Genomic DNA, 17,552 nt, shown 5'->3' on the forward strand with positions numbered 1-17,552 from the left:
TGACCTAATAGATATATGATATTATCACTTTGAAACTTAACGACAAATCATAGTCTAAGGTTATTGATGTAAAAGTTTTGGGACTTGAAACCTGATAGGTACAAGGTTTGAACTTTAGTCATAACTCATAGTATGTCATTGGTGAAAAGTTATTTTTAGTGAAATCTAATTGGATAATCTTTACTTCAAACTTCAAATTTTGAACACCAAATCTGATTGCTAACTATTGTAACCCATTAATATAAATAAAAACTTCACATTTTGAGCTTTAGGATTGTAACTAAAACTTATAATATAAGGTTATTTGTGTGAAAATTTTTGACACATGATTCCTGATTTGTAATTATTAAATTTAATTAATATGTAACAACAACCATTTCCCATTTTGAATTTTAGTCGCAACTCACTGCCTAAGATTATTAATGAAAAGTAATTCTTAGTGCACTCTGACTGATCACTGGAAAGTTATTCTTGATGTAACTTGATTGACTGATCACTCAAAACTTTGTTTAATTTTTAAAAAAGTTTCTAAACTTTTGCTTCGTTATAAAATTTTAGGATTGCAGTTACGACTCATAGTCCAAAGTCATTATTTCTGGTCCAAATCTGATTGGCTAATCAGTGGAAAGTTATTATTGATGCAGTTTGATTGGTTAATCACTTTCAAATCCTTGCTTAATATTAAAAAAAGAAAGTTTTACAAAGTTTTTAGTTTGGAAATTTTAGTTTAAATTTATTGTTTAATTTTTTTCTCTATTTGAACATCTTTGTTTAATTTTTCCAAGTTTGAAAACTTTTGCATCTCATTCAAAATTTTATTTCACCGTTATAATGCGATAGTACTTGTCAGAACAAGTTTATTCAACATCAACAGAATTGTATTACATTAATTTATATTTGGTTTGGATACCTTCTGGTTGTACATAAAATGAAAAACACAAATGAATTAAAATTATAATTTTATTTATAACACATACTCATTCGCTGGTTAAGCACGTACATCCATGTCAGGTAAGGGTTTCGGCTATTATTGATAGTTTATTTGGAACTTCTTGCACCAGTTTGTCTTTAATGTATAATTTAAATTCAAATTGAAGTCTCCTGAGGTTTGTAGAAACGTCTTCAGGAGCAATTAAATGTGACTTGAATAATAAGTTTGAAAGATTGTAAAAAAAATTAGTAAAAATTCGTTTTTTGTTCCGAGAAAACAATTTAACTAGATCTTAACTCTGGGATACTCATTCAGAGGCCTCTGTTAAGAATCTCTTTTCATTAGCTCCTACTTTTATTTTGAGAATGATTTTAAAAATTTTCTGCCTTTTTCCCGCATGGAAACAATTATTTATGTTTCCTATGAATGAACTTATTTAGGGAAGAGTATTTATACACATTTTCTTACTAATGCACAGTTTCGGGGATGGTATGTCCCTCGGTCCTGGTTTTTGTTGCGAAGATTTATTACTTTAAAAAAAAAACACAACAATGTATAACTTCAAATGTATAAAAATGTATAACTTCAGACAGAAACACTAATGTCAAAAGAATTTATTTTTGTGGGCGACCTAACTGTAGCTGAAGTAATATAGCAGAAACAACACATATAATGTCAGCCGCACTGTCAGAGAGCACCGCGTATGCATAGTAAGTCTAACACCGAAATGTACCGGTACTTCCCTTAAGGGACGTTACTCAGTACCAGCCTATGCAAAAAGTGCGGCGCATAATGCAACGCAAACCTTGCAATAATGAATTATAACTGCTATGCCTATTATCGCCAACGATTTTGCGGTGTTAACGGAAACAGATACAAATAAAGCCTAAGGTGTTTTAAGTGTCTTTCAATACTGTGTGCTTTTGCACTTTCTGCATCCTAACATTAATTTACTCTGCGTCTCTCGCCTAGCGTAGCTAGCTGAAATTCCTAAAAATCCAGATTTCCAATGGATTCCGAAACAAATATCATCGCCTAAGCATATCTAGGAAAATAGAAAAATGATAACTTGAGAGAGAGAATATAGTCGGACACGAATTAAAAAAAAAAAAAAAAAAAAACCTATAATTATTTGAAGCCATATGTATACTGAGTAAATTTAATTTGCACGCTCTTTTCAATTGTTTCTTAATAAAATGTTTCGAATACAGTTTTTTTCTTTTAAATCAAGTTAATAATTTTTAATTTCTCAAGTTTCAATTTTTCCGGTACCTTTTATCTATCGATGCAATCCGAAATCTGAGGGTGCACAGACTGTCGTGTACTTTGAATAATTAAGCAGAAGACAGACAGGTGGTAGCTAACAGGTGAAGTGTTTACGAAAATAGGAGAGAGAAAGAAAATTTAATTATGTTATTTTTAGCTTCTAAATAGGGATACACGCGTAAAATAATCAATATGAAGGTAAGTCTTTACTTACACTATAATATTATACTTAGAAGCTAATAAATATGTCCAAAAAGTCCATAAACATTATAACGTAGAGAAACATATGGAGGTGTGGAAATGTTTGTTTACGCAAAGCTTGAAGGAAAAAAACATATGTCTTTAAAGATCAGTATGAAAATATTAATTCTAGTACAAACACTGTTTTGTAATAAATACTTTTGGACTAATTGGTGCGGAAAATATAACAATTCCAGCATCTGGTAATTAAGAGACAGATTAAACGTGAATATAATTAGATACTAAGTGTAAAGTAAACAATTGGGAGAGAGCTAGATTTTTCTGTGGATTTTTTTTTTATGTCATTTGTACCCAACATGTATTCTTATGGTAATAGTATACATGAGAACCCCCTGTCTTCCGTGCGCGAGGATACTTCATATTATATATTTATACGTTACCAAATTAAATCACTGCGTTGTCTTCATTATATGTGCTTAACATTCTATTTTAACTTTCTAGAATAAATTTTGTTGATTTCGATTCGAAAAATGTTAAATATTTTAAAATTTAGGTCAATGTTCCGCTAAGGGGGTCCAGTGTCTTTGACACCACTTCTTTCTATTCATTTTCGTTTGATTACATAATATAACGTTATATTAGGTTCTGTTAGGTTAGGTTACGTTAGGTTAGATCAGGTCAGGTTAGGTTAGGTTAGGTTAGCTTAGCTTAAGGTGGTCCAGTGTAGCTTTGGACCCCCTTACGGAACATGGACCAAAATTTATATCATGATGCAGACCAAAATCCTTGTTGCATATAATGTAATGCGCTATAGCATATAAAGTACCAGGGCAAATAGGCACGTTCTTTTTTATTTTCGTATCAGTGGATAAGTAAATGAAAGTGGGTTTGTTACCCCCTTTCTAAGTTCGTAGATACTCAATGAATAATCCCTAAAAGTATGAGCGTCCAGCTTCTTCTGGAACTCAGACGGTCTTACGTATACTATATCCCGGACCCGTTGCCCAGCATAGGTATTTTACCTAGAATACAAATTCGAGCAGTGGTTCCAATTCTACTGTAGGTACAGATTATGAATACGGTACATTTTTAAAATTTAGTAGTTAAAATCTGTTAATTGACAAAGAAAGAATGGACTTTCAGAAATTTATCTGTGTAGGTGATTAACATGTAAGTCATCTGTTAACATAGGAACAGCGTTTATAAATTACTAATGTAATTGTAATTTAGAATTAGTTTGTAGTGACCACTTAAAACTGGTTGTTGGATGTTGTTTTTCATATTTGTCTTCTTTGTGGGACACCCATCATCTCTGACGTGCCTGCTGCTCCAAACATCCGTATGTGCTGCTGTTATACTGATACCCTAGCATTGGTTGGTGCGTGTTTTTCTCACGAGCAATTGTTTATATGGCATATGGATTTGCAGGCGTATCATAGACCTGTACGCAGTCGGTGAACAGACGCCAAAAGATAAAGGACTGGAAGGCATTAGGAGATAATTAATGAGAGAACTGTAATTTTTGAATAGTTATTTTCTGATTTCCTGTAGCACTCCTCAGCTTTACCTGTTCAAAGTGGAGTGTCACCCAACAAAAGATTGTAGAAGGCATGCGACTACTATTTCCACGAAGAAATGTGAGTTGTACAGTTCCATTAATTTGTTCTGTATTCGTAATCTTTATACTACTTTAAATAGTAGGTAGGTCTCGTGTGATATCGCCTTAGTACTGAAAATTAACCAACCGGCACACTTCCTGTGTGTATCCTGTTTTAATTCTTATCTGATGCTTGTTTAAGATATTTTTCTATAAAATAATACTATACAGATTTCATTTTCAAGCAACTCACACAAATAATGAAATAAAAGATTTTACCTTTACGTTGCGTTGATTGATTTGTCCAACTTATATTTCACCTGCGTTTGCAATTCACTTGTAATCAAAACAGTGTGGGTATATATTGTTGGGTGTTTATAAAAAGATGGTCCTACTGAAAAAATACAGCTTGTATGTCATTATTTTCCATTTTCTTGCTGCTAGCAAAGATCTTGCTGAAATGTTTAAATTTTGCAAGAAATAGAGAGAAAGAATGAAAGAAAAAGGAACAGGGAAAATGTTACACGTTACACATTGAAAAGCTTTCTTCGTATTTCAGTAACTCAGCGCGTGTAATTATCATCTGTTTGTCATTGTTGCACTGTTACTTTTTTTTAAGTTCTTTATTTATTTATTTATTTATTTATTTATCTATCTATCTATCTATCTATCTATCTATCTATCTATCTATGCGTAGTCGCCAACGCTCTCGCCTTCGGTGCGAGCGATCCCGGGTTCAATTCCCGGTGGAGTCACTCGGTCGAGAAAGTGTAACACGCTGTTTCAGGTCAGCCACCCTGAATGAGGTTTTCCTCATTCTCATCAGGCAAATGCCGGGTTGGTATATAGCTTATGAGTCCCAGGCCTCTTCCTTCCTTACCCAGTCCTTTCTTCCTTCCCTTTTCCCGGATTGTGTGCTCGTCGAGGGACGTCATCCTTCAAATCGTAAAGGGCTAAATGGTCTTAGATGCCGAAGCCCAGAATTCAAAATCCTAAATCCCGTAACCACTACCATGTGATTTGGTGAAGAAACTAAATAATACCCGCCGAAAGTACTGACATTTTTAATACTAATTTTTAAAAGAAATAAGTGTAACTCTTACTTTGTTAATTGTGTCTTTAAGATAAATTGTACAGAAAAAAATTAAGGCACAATTAGCAAGGTAAAAGTTATTTGTCTCCTTTAAAAATTAATTGAATGTCGTATTTATTTTATTTATTTATTTATTTTTTTAAGTAGACGTCAGTACATTTTACGCAGGCTGTATTCTAAGAAGTGAAGATATTAGTTCTCTGTTAGTATACGTAACGTTTCATTATTTTGTAGTCGTAATATAAATATTGGCAACTAACATGCCGTGTTACTACATGTATGTAAGTAACCTGTACAACGTCATATATAGTTGATTAGTGAACATTAGTGTACTTTTTGTTTGTTTAGTTCCAAGTGTGTCCAGATTTTCGGCATTGGTGCTGGATATTTATACAGTTTAAAAGCTTTTCAAGTTAAACAGTAATCAACTCCAGTTTAAAATCTAGAAAATAACTGCCACAAGAGAACGATGCACTGAATTATATATCATGTCCATAGAAAAGTCACATGTATCTGATAGTTGGCTGTTATAGAATATTAATTTTGTAAATGAAAAGAGAAGCATTGACGAGTTCTATCCCATTTTGTACTACCGCACATGTAATATTGTCTGCAGAATGATTAATAAATCAAAGCAATTAATATGTTCTCAGTAGGTTACGAACTTCATGCCTGCGTTTAAGGAATATTTTGAACTAATTGATGTGTAAGCATTTATATTTCCCTTTTTTTTTTTCTAGGTACATGATGCTTAAGTGGAAATAAGGAGCCTTGTGTCAGCGTAATGGAGTTAACCAAGAGCCCTTCCTCTCCCACAGAACGAACTGCTATCAAATCCCAGCCTTCTTTCAGTCAGGACTTATCAGAAGTTCCACCAGATTCATGGTACGGTCTGTTATATAGTCAATTGGGAATCCATTACTTGCAGTTTCAAAGCTTTATGCAGCAACAATACTTGTTATATCGTAATAGGGTATTGCATTGGTGTGTTGTAAAAATATAGAGATCAATGAAGCGTTTAGAGAGCTCCACTTGATTCAGATGATAATCAAATACTGAATGGGGGGGGGTGATATTACGAGGCGGGATCAGATGGGGTGATATTATGAGGGTGGATCAAAAACTAAGGTTACAACGCCAATATTTCTGGAGTTTCGTATGTTATAGAGGAATAAGAAGTGTGTGGTAATTTTAATACTTGGAGTTGGCAACTATGCGGAGTTTCAGCCACACGCCACGTATGGCACTAATTGTATTTAAACACAAATGGCGACTCGTTTCAAAAACTGGTCTTGCAAAGAAATCCGCTCAGTTATTCGATTTCTGTGGGCAAAACGTAAGCGTGGCTGAAATTCACCGGCAACTGATAGAGGTTTACGAAGAGACCGTAACATCTCGTCAACATATTGCATAATCGTGTCGAAAGTTTGCCCTTAGAGAAAGTATCACCGACGAGGAGCGCAGTGGCCGATCCAGCGCAGCATCAACAGATTTGAACACGGCTCGCGTGGATGAACCACCCTCCCTACAGCACGGATCTCGCTCCAAGCGTCTTTCACCTGTTCCTTCAGTTGAAAGAGCACTTAGGAGGCTGTCACTTCGCTTCAAACGAGGATGTGAAACAATTCGTGACAACGGCTGAACACGCAAGAACAGAATTTTTACCAGGAGAGAATCTTCAAACTCATTCCATGATGCATCAGCTGATATGGAGACTATGTCGAAAAATGACCAAATGTATGTAGTATCTGGTGGCTGTATTTGTTGTATGAATTAGGGATGTGCCGATATATTGATATCGGTGATAATCGCCACTTTTGAAAGTGTCGGTAGCGGCAAATGGACACCGATATTTACCGATACATTTTCGGAACTATTTTCAATGTCTTTCACATTCACATATTTTATCGATTTGTTTCAGACTTAAAGTTGTTCTAAATCATTATCAATTGTACGATCGATTTCTTTATGCATGTGTACGTATTCGATTTGCACTACGCGTACTCAATTGATATTTTTAGTTCCTTCATCCAAAATAACGGTGAACAAAAATCCAAAGGTCCTCAGTCAGGTTAGCAGACTTAAGAAATGGTGATCCTGTATCGCGGTGAAAACATCATGCAAATAGCTTTCCTTTACTTGTACAGCTTGTGGAGAAATATTCCGGTGCTCCCCCATCATCAGTTGAAAGTGAACGTCTCTTTAGTATCAGTGGACATATATACGTGAATTTAAGAAGTAGAATGAAACCAGAAATAGCTGAAGCACTTATGTTTCTTCATTGTGATTTGCGTTTACTGAATTTCAACTACTAGAAAATGGAGTTAGTGTAACAAGCAGTGGCGTAACTAAGTGCTTGAGAGCCACCCCGCAGACAACGTGGAATGAGTCCCCTTCTCTACGTCCTACATCACGATTTGGGGGCCCCAGCAATGCGGGGGCTGCGGGGCCCTTATTTACGCCTCTGGTAACAAGTGATGTCACAAATTACTAAATTGTCTTCAAATATTTCGAAACTACTACAAATGAATGGAACTTTTGAAATCGACTTTTTTAGTTTGCATATTTACTAACGTTCTACAAAATTTGAATAGAGTACAGAATTTACTTCTTCTTTTTTTTTAAGTTACTTTTTCAAAGTCATACGGTAACAATCAAGGGACTTGTAACACTTTGCATATATAATATTTTACAATAACACTAATTTCCGAATTGGAAGAAAGTTTTCATCAGGTTTTTCGTATGTCATTTTTTTAATGATATAGTTTTTATGCGAGACGGATGTGTTACAGGTTTCCTTGATGTGATGAACAATCCTTTTGTAAAAACTATGAATTCCGAAGAGCGAACTGGAGGTTAAGGATAAGTTCATAACAATGCATAAAACTGGAAAATAACCTGTAGAAAATTTTCACTGATTAAAAACAATTAATTCTAAAGTTAATAAATAGTTTTAGCGTTTTCGACTTCGCTTAAATAACCCTCTTATTTACTTTTTTAAAAAATGATATACACAGCAACACCTGATTCAGCATGCATAAGTTTGTAAGCACTAAAAATTTGTAACCATAATATCCGTTTGCATTATATATACTTGGGGCGTTCAGAAATGATTGGCACTACAATTAGATTGTTTTCACAGGAACCATTTATTGAACAAACGATTACAGTTTATTTTAGATGTATTCAACGGCAATGTCTATGCACCTTCTTTGCCACCGGTCTGGAAGCTTCCTTATTTGTGTAGCAAACCATTCTTTGGGGGTATCTCTCTGCCACTGGCGGACAAATGCGTGGAGTTCATAATTTGTGTTGACCTTTTTACCTCTTATGCTCTCTTTTATTGTGTCGAATAAAGCATAATCGCTATTAGCTAGATTCGGCGAATATGGAGGATGCATGAACACTAAACCATAGTTCGTGTACTGTGGCAATTGTCTGGCGACTGACAGGTGGCCATGCATTGTCGTGTTGGAGAAGAACGCCACGGCCCCATTTTTCTTGTCGATGTTGTTGGATGCGTCAGCGGAGTCTATGCAGTGAACTGCAGTAGCTCTCACTGTCGATGGACGTATTGGGAGGGAGCCATTCTACCAGCAGTATCCCTTCCTGATCCCAGAAAACGGATCCCATCCGTGCCTTCTTGGGACGAGGGCTTCCAGTATGCCTCCATTCCATGGACTGGCGTTTCTTTTCTGGAGTCTCGTAGAGGAAACAAGTTTCGTCGACGGTGACCAGACGCTCAAAGAACTTGGTCGGATTTTCACTGTACTGTTGCATCAACTGCTGGCAAATCTCCACACGCTTTTGTTTCTGTGCAACGGTGAGATCATGAGGCACCCATTGTGCACACACCTTGTGCAGCTTCAAATCCTCATGAATGATAGTGTAGAGGGAACCCCGTGATGACCTGTTTCTTTCTCTAGTTCATCAAACGTGATTGTCTTGTGCTCCATTATCAAATCATTCACTCGCGCGGCATTGCTTGGTCTGAGTGCAGTTGCAGGGCGCCCAGTGCTTTTGTTTTTTGCAGCACTGTCTTTGCCTTCTTTGAATTCGGATATCCAACGAAACACGGATCTGCGACTTGGTGCTGTGTCCACACATACGGCTAATAATCTGTTGTGGATGTCTGAAGTATTCAGTCCTTCCCTCCAGAGAAACCACACTGTCCACCTTTGCCCATGTGTGTCTACTTCCATGCTGTCTTTTCGCTATCCACCAGCGTCCTGGCAAGTTGGAACAATTGCTGCTACAATGTGCTACCTACGGAAACAAACAAAACCATTTAGTGGGGTTTGATAGTACTAGAGCCTATCTTCATGTATACATCAGCAGACATTTCAAACTGCTACTTGGCAACAGTTATAGGGGGGAGTGTCAATCATTATTGAACGAACTAAATAGAATTTATTCTTGTTCTTTTTTTATGTTCCTTTTTCAGTCATACAGTTACAATCAAGGGGCTTGTAACACTTTGCATATATAATATTTTACAATAACACTAATTTCAGAATTGGAAGAAAGTTTTCATCAGGTTTTTCGTATATCATTTAATGATATAGTTTTTATGCGAGACGGATGTGTACAGATTTCCTTGATGTGATGGACATTCCTTTTGTAAAAAAAAGACTATGAATTCCGAAAAGCGAACTAGAGGCTAAGAATAAGTTCATAACAATGTATAAAACTGGAAAATATCTTGTAGAAAATTTTCACTGATTAAAGACAATTAGTTCTTAAGTTAATAAATATTTTTTAGCGTTTTCGACTTCGCTTAAATAACCCTCTTATTTACTTGTTTTTTAAAATGATATACACAGCAACACCTGATTCAGCACGCATAAGTTTGTAAGCAATAAAAAATTGTAAACGTAATATCCGTTTGCATTATATATATAATAGAGATTAGTAAATACAATGTAACTGTCAAAAGTACATTATCGCTCTAAATGTCAATCACTGACTCTTAGAATTTAGTTTACACTATGTAAGAATTTGCTGATTTTAGCTCATTTTATGTGAGCTGGATTAAGTTTAGAGGAAACATTTTGTGTGTGTGTGTGTGTGTAAGGAACCTAATATGAACTTCTGCGTTTTGTCTTTGTATGTCAAATGGTGGCTTTATATGTAATATACGCTATTACAATGTTAATCATTTCAATATTCTGAAAATTTCCGATAATATATAAGAAATGTGTCTGAAAGTATCGGCATCGGTATCGGGTGTCGGTGAAAAAGTGGTATCGGTATATCCCTATATCCCTAGAAATGATATATACACGTTTCACTGCAGGCTTTGTAACCTTACTTTCTGATCACTCCCCGTACTTTTTTTTTCTATTTTTAATCCTTTTACTTTTTGCTGATCTTTTTTGGCTCACTTAAGAAAATTGTTCAAAAGTTTAAATCCCAGTATCATTAACACAGAATAACGGTTCTTATTTTATTTTGATTGTATTAAAATACCTTGAAATGCTGGTATATCCTTGTTGGTATAACGTTCTATTGGAAAAGAACTTTTCTTGAAGAAATACCTCGGTGGTAGAATGCTCACCTCTGGTGCGTGAGAATTGTCATTATTTCTTTTTGTCATGCCTGCGAATGCCTGGAAATATTCAAATAAAATTACCTCATAAATTCTTGAATATACGTTGCCTTTTACAAAATTAAGTTTTAGTATCTGTTAAATACTTTTCTAAGCTTAAGGAGATTTAAGAGCTATACGAAATCCATATTTTTGTGCAAATTTTTTTAATTTGTAGGACAGTTTTGGCCAAAATAGGAAGGACACTCAATTATTAGAATTGTTCGTATTATAGTTAACCTTCTCTTTATTGAATATTTAGTCTGCTTTGTTTTTCATTTCTCTCAAGTTAATAAAGGACAGAATCTAAAAGTTGTAACGCTCCAGTTTATGCAATAGCATTAGCTTGGTATTAGTCGCCTCCCTCACCTTACGCGCGCTCGCTCTTGATACAAAAGTTTTGCATTTTGTTTAATTTTAACTTCTATTGTTCTAGCCTTGTTTATTTATTTATTTATTCATTTATTTATTATTATTATTATTATTATTATTATTATTATTATTATTATTATTATTATTATTATTATTATTATTATTATTTAGTTTGCTTCGTGTTGAATATGTTTCCTGTTTTCAGCTGCATGTTACTGGGAAGGTAGAATCACAGCTGTTACATGAAGCGCAAAGATCTAATGAAATAAACAACATATCTACACAGAAGAACAAAAGGAACATTGCTTATAAGATATACTGCAAAATTTACTTACAGAAAGTGTGTGATTCTTAAAGCTACTTATTACTGTTTTTAGTGGGATATCATATATGCGAATTAAATATTTACACTCAAAAACATCTTGTTACTCCATAGAATACACATCTCTGGATAGCTAGTTCAGAACATGAGATATGTATTCTGTGGAGCAACAAGATTTTCTTTTAATTATTAGTGTATATATTGAATTTCTACGTATTGTATCTCCACTGAATGGGTCGGAAAAATGGACATTACACAAAAATGATAAAAAACAACTTGAAGCTTTCGAAATGTAGGTGTGGAGAAGAATGGAGACAATTAGCTGGGTCGAGCAGAGAACGCATGAGAGAGTGTTAGGAATGGTGGGGAAAAAAAGAATAATTTTAAATATTATTAAGAAGAGGAAGAGAAACTGGTTGAGACATTGGCTGAGAAGGAATTGTATCATGAGGGACGTGTTAGAGGGTATGGTGGCAGGAAAAAGAGGGAGGGGCGAAGGGAACTACAATTAATGGACGATATCAGAACAAGAAAAACGTACGTGAAGACGAAGAGGTTATTCAAAGACCGTTGAGCATGGAAGCTTTCCAATTGCAGCAAGTAACCTGCCAATAATGGCAGAATATCGATAATGATGATGATGATGATATCCCCACAAAATACCTTTCCTTACCTAACAAGTATAATTCTGAAAATTGTCAATGAAAATTTGTCGTTTAACATAATTTGTTAAACAATCTAGTAATTTTGAAGGAGCAAAGCTAGTACCTTTCGAGTTCACTCATCATTCGTTTCTTCATTCAATGCAATTCTAAGCACTATGTTTTATTTGTCTTTGTATCCTTATATAATCAATAAAAGGTCTTTTGTTTTTGGTGTTTACTTTCGAAATTTTATAACGTCTCTTTTTGCATTATTGTGTATTTCAGGGGTTGGAAAAAGCCAATGCCAAGACGATATGTCGTCGCTATCTTGGCTTTCCTTGGTTTCTGCAATGTGTATGCTTTACGTGTCAATTTAAGTGTGGCCATTGTGGCTATGACTAGTAACTACACGATAATAGAAAATGGAACTATTCAAACTGTAAGTACCTGCACATATTTATTATTCTATCTTTAATGCAGTAACACAGATTTTTCGGTGTTCACTCACTATTGTAAGACGATTGGGGATCTTAAGAGCTAGCGAACACTGGTCTAAAAACCCGAAAATGACAATTCTGAAAGTTAGCGTATTGATATGAACACACAACCCAGTTCAACATGATGCACATGGTCATCGAGAGGTGTAGCATGAGGTAGCTTACAGAGTTTCTCAACTTTGGAATCGCGACACGAATACGTGGGGCTTACGAAGGGAGGTGAAAAAAAAATAAATGTAATTAGTAGAGCCCGAATTTATAAGCATAATCAAATAATAAAATAAACATACAAATATACACGATAAATTGAAATAATAAGGAAAAACAAATTGATGAGAATCAAATGAAATATTTGTTTCGGTGATATTCTACCTTACTTGAGCGTGTTACAGTGTATAAGATCATCCTGATATTTTCTTGTGTAAAGCTTCTGTATCTGAAATTGAAAAATGATTTATACAGTGAAAATTTTAAATAACAATTTTATTTAGTTTGTATTAAACAAAATAGTTTTAACATACAGTTATTAAAATTAAACAACATTATTTAAAAAAGTAGTCCACAGGATACCAAAATAATATGATACTTAATCAAATGTAAGTAAGTTCGTTCTTCTAATCGCTGCCGTAACCTTAACTTTTGAGGAAGTTGTTATTCCGGCAGCACTGTAATTTCTATGGATGGCAACACTGAAAATTCTTCAGATTCACATTTTCTGTTGTAGAATAACATTATCTATGATTGTGGTAAGTTGCATTTCATTATCTCTTTTCACTTAGGAAAATCAAGCAAAAGAAAAATGGTAAATTTTGTATTATTTTTAGTATGTCGGGCTCTTAAGATTCATTGATATCCCGTACAGCTACTCGTTTCACAAAACGATGTCATACTAGGAATATAATCCTCCAATTGGAATTTTCAGAACACACAATAGGTAAGTATTGAGCTAACGAGTTTTATCTGCGTTAAAAAACTCTACCTTAGTAGTTTTTCACTAATCCTTTCACTGTACTTCCTAGTACACACTGTACTGTATATATCCTAGTAGAATTTATATGTGTACTACATTGAAGTTAAATATTTTTTCTTCTAGAGGCAAGAATTTCCCTGGAGTCCCAAAACACAGGGATTGGTACTTAGCTCCTTCTTCTATGGTTATATAATAACCCAAATACCAGGAGGCTGGTTAGCTACTCAAATTGGAGGGAAAAGAATGTTCGGTGTTGGAATAGCAGTGACGGCAATTTTTACCCTAATGACCCCACTGTTGGCCAAAGCTAACGTTTACCTCTTGATTGTAGCTCGAGTAATTGAAGGAATATTTGAGGTAAGGTACTGTGCTGATAAGTTTTTTTTTTCTTTCTTTAGATTTACCAAGCAATGCATTTTTTCTTTTGTTTAGGTTTACTGCACAATATAAATTCTATAATACACCTTAAAAAAAAAGAAAAAAACTTTAATATTACTTAGCTCTTAAGATGTCTCCGACTAGCATGTGTGATGATGTTTCACAGCTATACCAATAATAAATGAATGTAATTTTGTTTGTGATCGAATCACGGATGAAAGAGCTGAACAGATTAACATGAGTTTTAAACATAGGTACTATACCTATCTCGAATTGTTTTATACAGTGGACTCTTTTTAATTCGAAGTCCAAGGGGACACGAAAAAACTTCGAATTATCCAAAATTCGAATTATCCAACAACATTCATTTTCACATATATAACAACAAACAAACCAAAGTACTGTGCATCAAAAACATATTCATATGGAGTAGACTTTACCTTTTAAACAGCTTATTATTTGCGTGATCGAATACCGCAAACTAACAAACGACATTGACTCCACATAATTCAAACTACGTGTACAATGGAAAATATGTTTACGTACAACACTACAACATACATTGAATAGCCCAAACAATTAAACATCAGTAACAATTTGAATATTCTGTTCTCACTCTTAAGAAGTCGTAAACCTCATTTGCTTAAATTTGATTGTTTTTGCACGGTCAATAAATCCTGAATTTCATGTATTGCGTGGAATACGATATTAATAACATTTGGTTGACTTTATCAATAATTCATCTTAAAGTTTCAACCAATTCTGAAACAAGATTAGATTGGAACACATTCTCTATCTTTACTTCTTCCCCAACTCACCTTCATCTTTATCATTACACAGATTTTCTATTTATCTTTTGTATTACTCTTCTCTATGGCTGCATCTGGATAACTGAAAGCACGTTAAAACTGTATTTCTCTGTTTACATCTGTCCAATATTAAAAATTTTCAACTGTATTTACTTCGAATTATCCAAAACATAGGTTCAAAGTTCGATTTATCCACGATATTTTACTATTGTTTTCAATACAGTTTTCAAGGGGAATGGACTTCGGTTCGAATTATCCAATATTTCGAATTATCCAAGTTCGAATTATCGAGACTCCGCTGTAATTATTGTTATTTATCATGTCACGTTGATTAAAATTAGTACAGCAAAGGTGTAGCGGTGGTCCAAAATTTATGCCAAAATCAAAATAGCTCAGCAACAATGGATTCATTAACAGGGTTCCTACAACCTGGAAAGTCGGGGATGTATAACATTATTAATAAATAAATGAATATGTATAACATTAGTGATTAATCATCATATCAAAGGAAAATTTCCACGTTGGTGAGAAACGGTTGGTTGTAGGGAGAGGAGGAGACCGTTTCCATAGAAATTTCCTGTAGTCAAGGAATTTCTATGAAGAGTCATGGAAAGTCAGGGAAAAGTTGGAATTCTTTTGTTCAAAACCAGTAGGAACTCTGAGCATATTATACAATATTTTTCCATTGTTTCTAACGTAGATTTCCAACATAAATCACACATTACCAGCAAGGAATCGAACAAACTTAGAAACAAAAACGACGCATGCTATGTCTAGTAACAGAGTTAGAACAGCAGAGGAAGAGGAAATCACACAGAAGAGGTTAGACAACGAAAAAAACTTACAGCAATCAGGGAAGAAGAAACTACGGAAAAATATAGTACAATTACAACACTAATCATTTTCAGAATTACACCTTGATTAAAATGCGTATTTACGGGGGGCGACTTCACCGAATATACTAGCTGCACCAATTGAAAAGCATTTTTAAATTTGGGTTGAGATGGTTTTTTACCGTTCCATTACGATGGAATAAAAGGAAAGGAAACGGGAAAGGGGTTTAAAGTTTTCGTGAAGAATATCGGCTGCGCCATTTGAAAAGCATTTTTGAATACTAGGATTGTGCTGGGATTAGAGCGTTCCATTGCGATGAAATAAATGGAAAAGAATCCTATACATTTTTCAAATATTTCCCATAAACCTATTTCTCTCGTGCGAGTAACTGACGTTCAGCAGACTTAAATAATTCTGACCAAGGCAAACACTTATTATTTATTAGTTTGTGTGAAATTGTCTTCATTTGGCATATTATCTAACTAAAGGAAGAATAGGTGAAGTGTTCTAGCGTAGGATATTAGTTCAGAGTGAAAGAGGAAAAAAGAAGCAAGACAACTAGTGTTTTTGGAGGAACAGACTATTTTGGGATATAAAAAAAGAAGAAAGAAATCAAATAAGAAGGAAAGCGGTGGTAATAACCAAGCAATATATGAACACGAGAGTGAGCAATCTTAGGAAAAATAATGTGTCTGATAAGGTAAGCCAGATTGTCTACTGATCTGGGAAACCTGGAATGTCTGGGGAACCACTATAGAACTCCAAAACATTCATGATAAAAGTAAGGGATCGTAGTGCATCTACTGGAATATTGTTCTACATGTTTATCCGATTTCGATTTTTATGACTTTTTTTTTTTTTTTTTTTTTTTTCAGGGTGTTACCTATCCATCAATCCATGCAGTATGGAGTCGTTGGGCACCGCCGTTGGAAAGAAGCAAATTGGTCACCATAGCCTTCTCTGGGAGTTACTTTGGAACTGTTATTTCTCTTCCTATTTCTGGAGTACTCGCAGAATCGTGGGGATGGCCGTCTGTTTTTTATGTGTTTGGTAAGTGTAAATTGCAGTTCATCGGTATCAGTTCTTGTATTGTTGTAAATCCGACAACATAGACTGAATAATTTGAACTTATCTGCTGTTCATTAAGAAGTCAGTTTATCACATGAGTATAATCATCTTTAGATAAAATCCTTAAGATAATATGTTTGGATAGCAATTTGGGCAAAAATGTAAAGAAGAATTCATTTGTAGAAATATTGTGCCCCAGAATGAAGTACCGACTTCATTATATGAAGACAATTTGTTCCTTACTAAGATCACCGAGGTTGATTGAATTCATGAAATACGAATATAATCGATTTTTCTTGTTACAGAAGAGCTAAATTGAAATAATAAATCTTAGAAACATACTGTCATTCGGACCTATAAATACGAATAATTCGAATTTTACTACTTTGCCTTAAGTTATCCGGTATTTTCATCCTAGGGAAATGTTTGATCGTAACTGCGAAGAAATATCTGGCATATGTCTTTCGGCATAAGTTTGTCTTCTAGAGAATGGTGCCAGATGTGCCTAGCCTAGCCAGAACAATGTTTGAATCACAGCTGCAAAGAAATCTCTGGCATATGTCTTTCGCCATTAAGTTTGCCTTCGAGAGAATGGTGGCAGATATGGCCAGTCTAGCCAGAAAAATTAAGTCTAGAAATATTGTGTGTCTGAATTCCTTGTTCCAAAACTAAGGTATCATAAATCCAGAGAAATTTTCAGTAAACCGTTTCAAATTCAATGGACTGAGCGAAATGATTCAGTACTAACATATTCAGGAAATCTTGGCATTTGATTTCATTTAATCTGTCAGGTTCAGGCAAATGCTGGTTAGTGTATTGAATGAAAAGCAAATCTGTTTCTTTTTTATACTTTAACAAGTGGATGTTTAAAAGATGGATAAAGATGGTGGTCAGATACGAAAAAAAAAAAAAAAAAACAAAAAAAAAAAAAAAAAAAAAGCAGTTGAACCCTGCAAAGCCTACTTATAGACTAAACTGTTTTA

General features: G+C 34.5%; 1 protein-coding gene across 2 annotated transcripts in view; it reads left to right on the forward strand.

The window, feature by feature from the left end:
- The first annotated feature begins 2,198 nt into the window (after positions 1–2,198).
- LOC145686720 (vesicular glutamate transporter 2-like) overlaps positions 2,199–17,552 on the forward strand; it is a 49,156-nt gene continuing 33,802 nt past the window's right edge. The window contains exons 1-5 of one of the 2 annotated variants that reach the window (XM_081760323.1): positions 2,199–2,395; positions 5,829–5,973; positions 12,299–12,452; positions 13,604–13,837; positions 16,377–16,551. In XM_081760323.1, the coding sequence (XP_081616449.1) occupies positions 5,873–5,973; positions 12,299–12,452; positions 13,604–13,837; positions 16,377–16,551 (664 nt within the window). In that variant the 5' untranslated portion in view covers positions 2,199–2,395; positions 5,829–5,872. The remainder of the gene's footprint in view (positions 2,396–5,828; positions 5,974–12,298; positions 12,453–13,603; positions 13,838–16,376; positions 16,552–17,552) is intronic. The other variant, XM_081760324.1, reaches the window with a different exon arrangement.

Source organism: Thermobia domestica, chromosome 5 (assembly GCF_964235325.1).
Source record: "Thermobia domestica chromosome 5, izTheDome1.hap1.1, whole genome shotgun sequence".
In the NCBI taxonomy this organism is placed as follows: Eukaryota; Metazoa; Arthropoda; class Insecta; order Zygentoma; family Lepismatidae; genus Thermobia; species Thermobia domestica.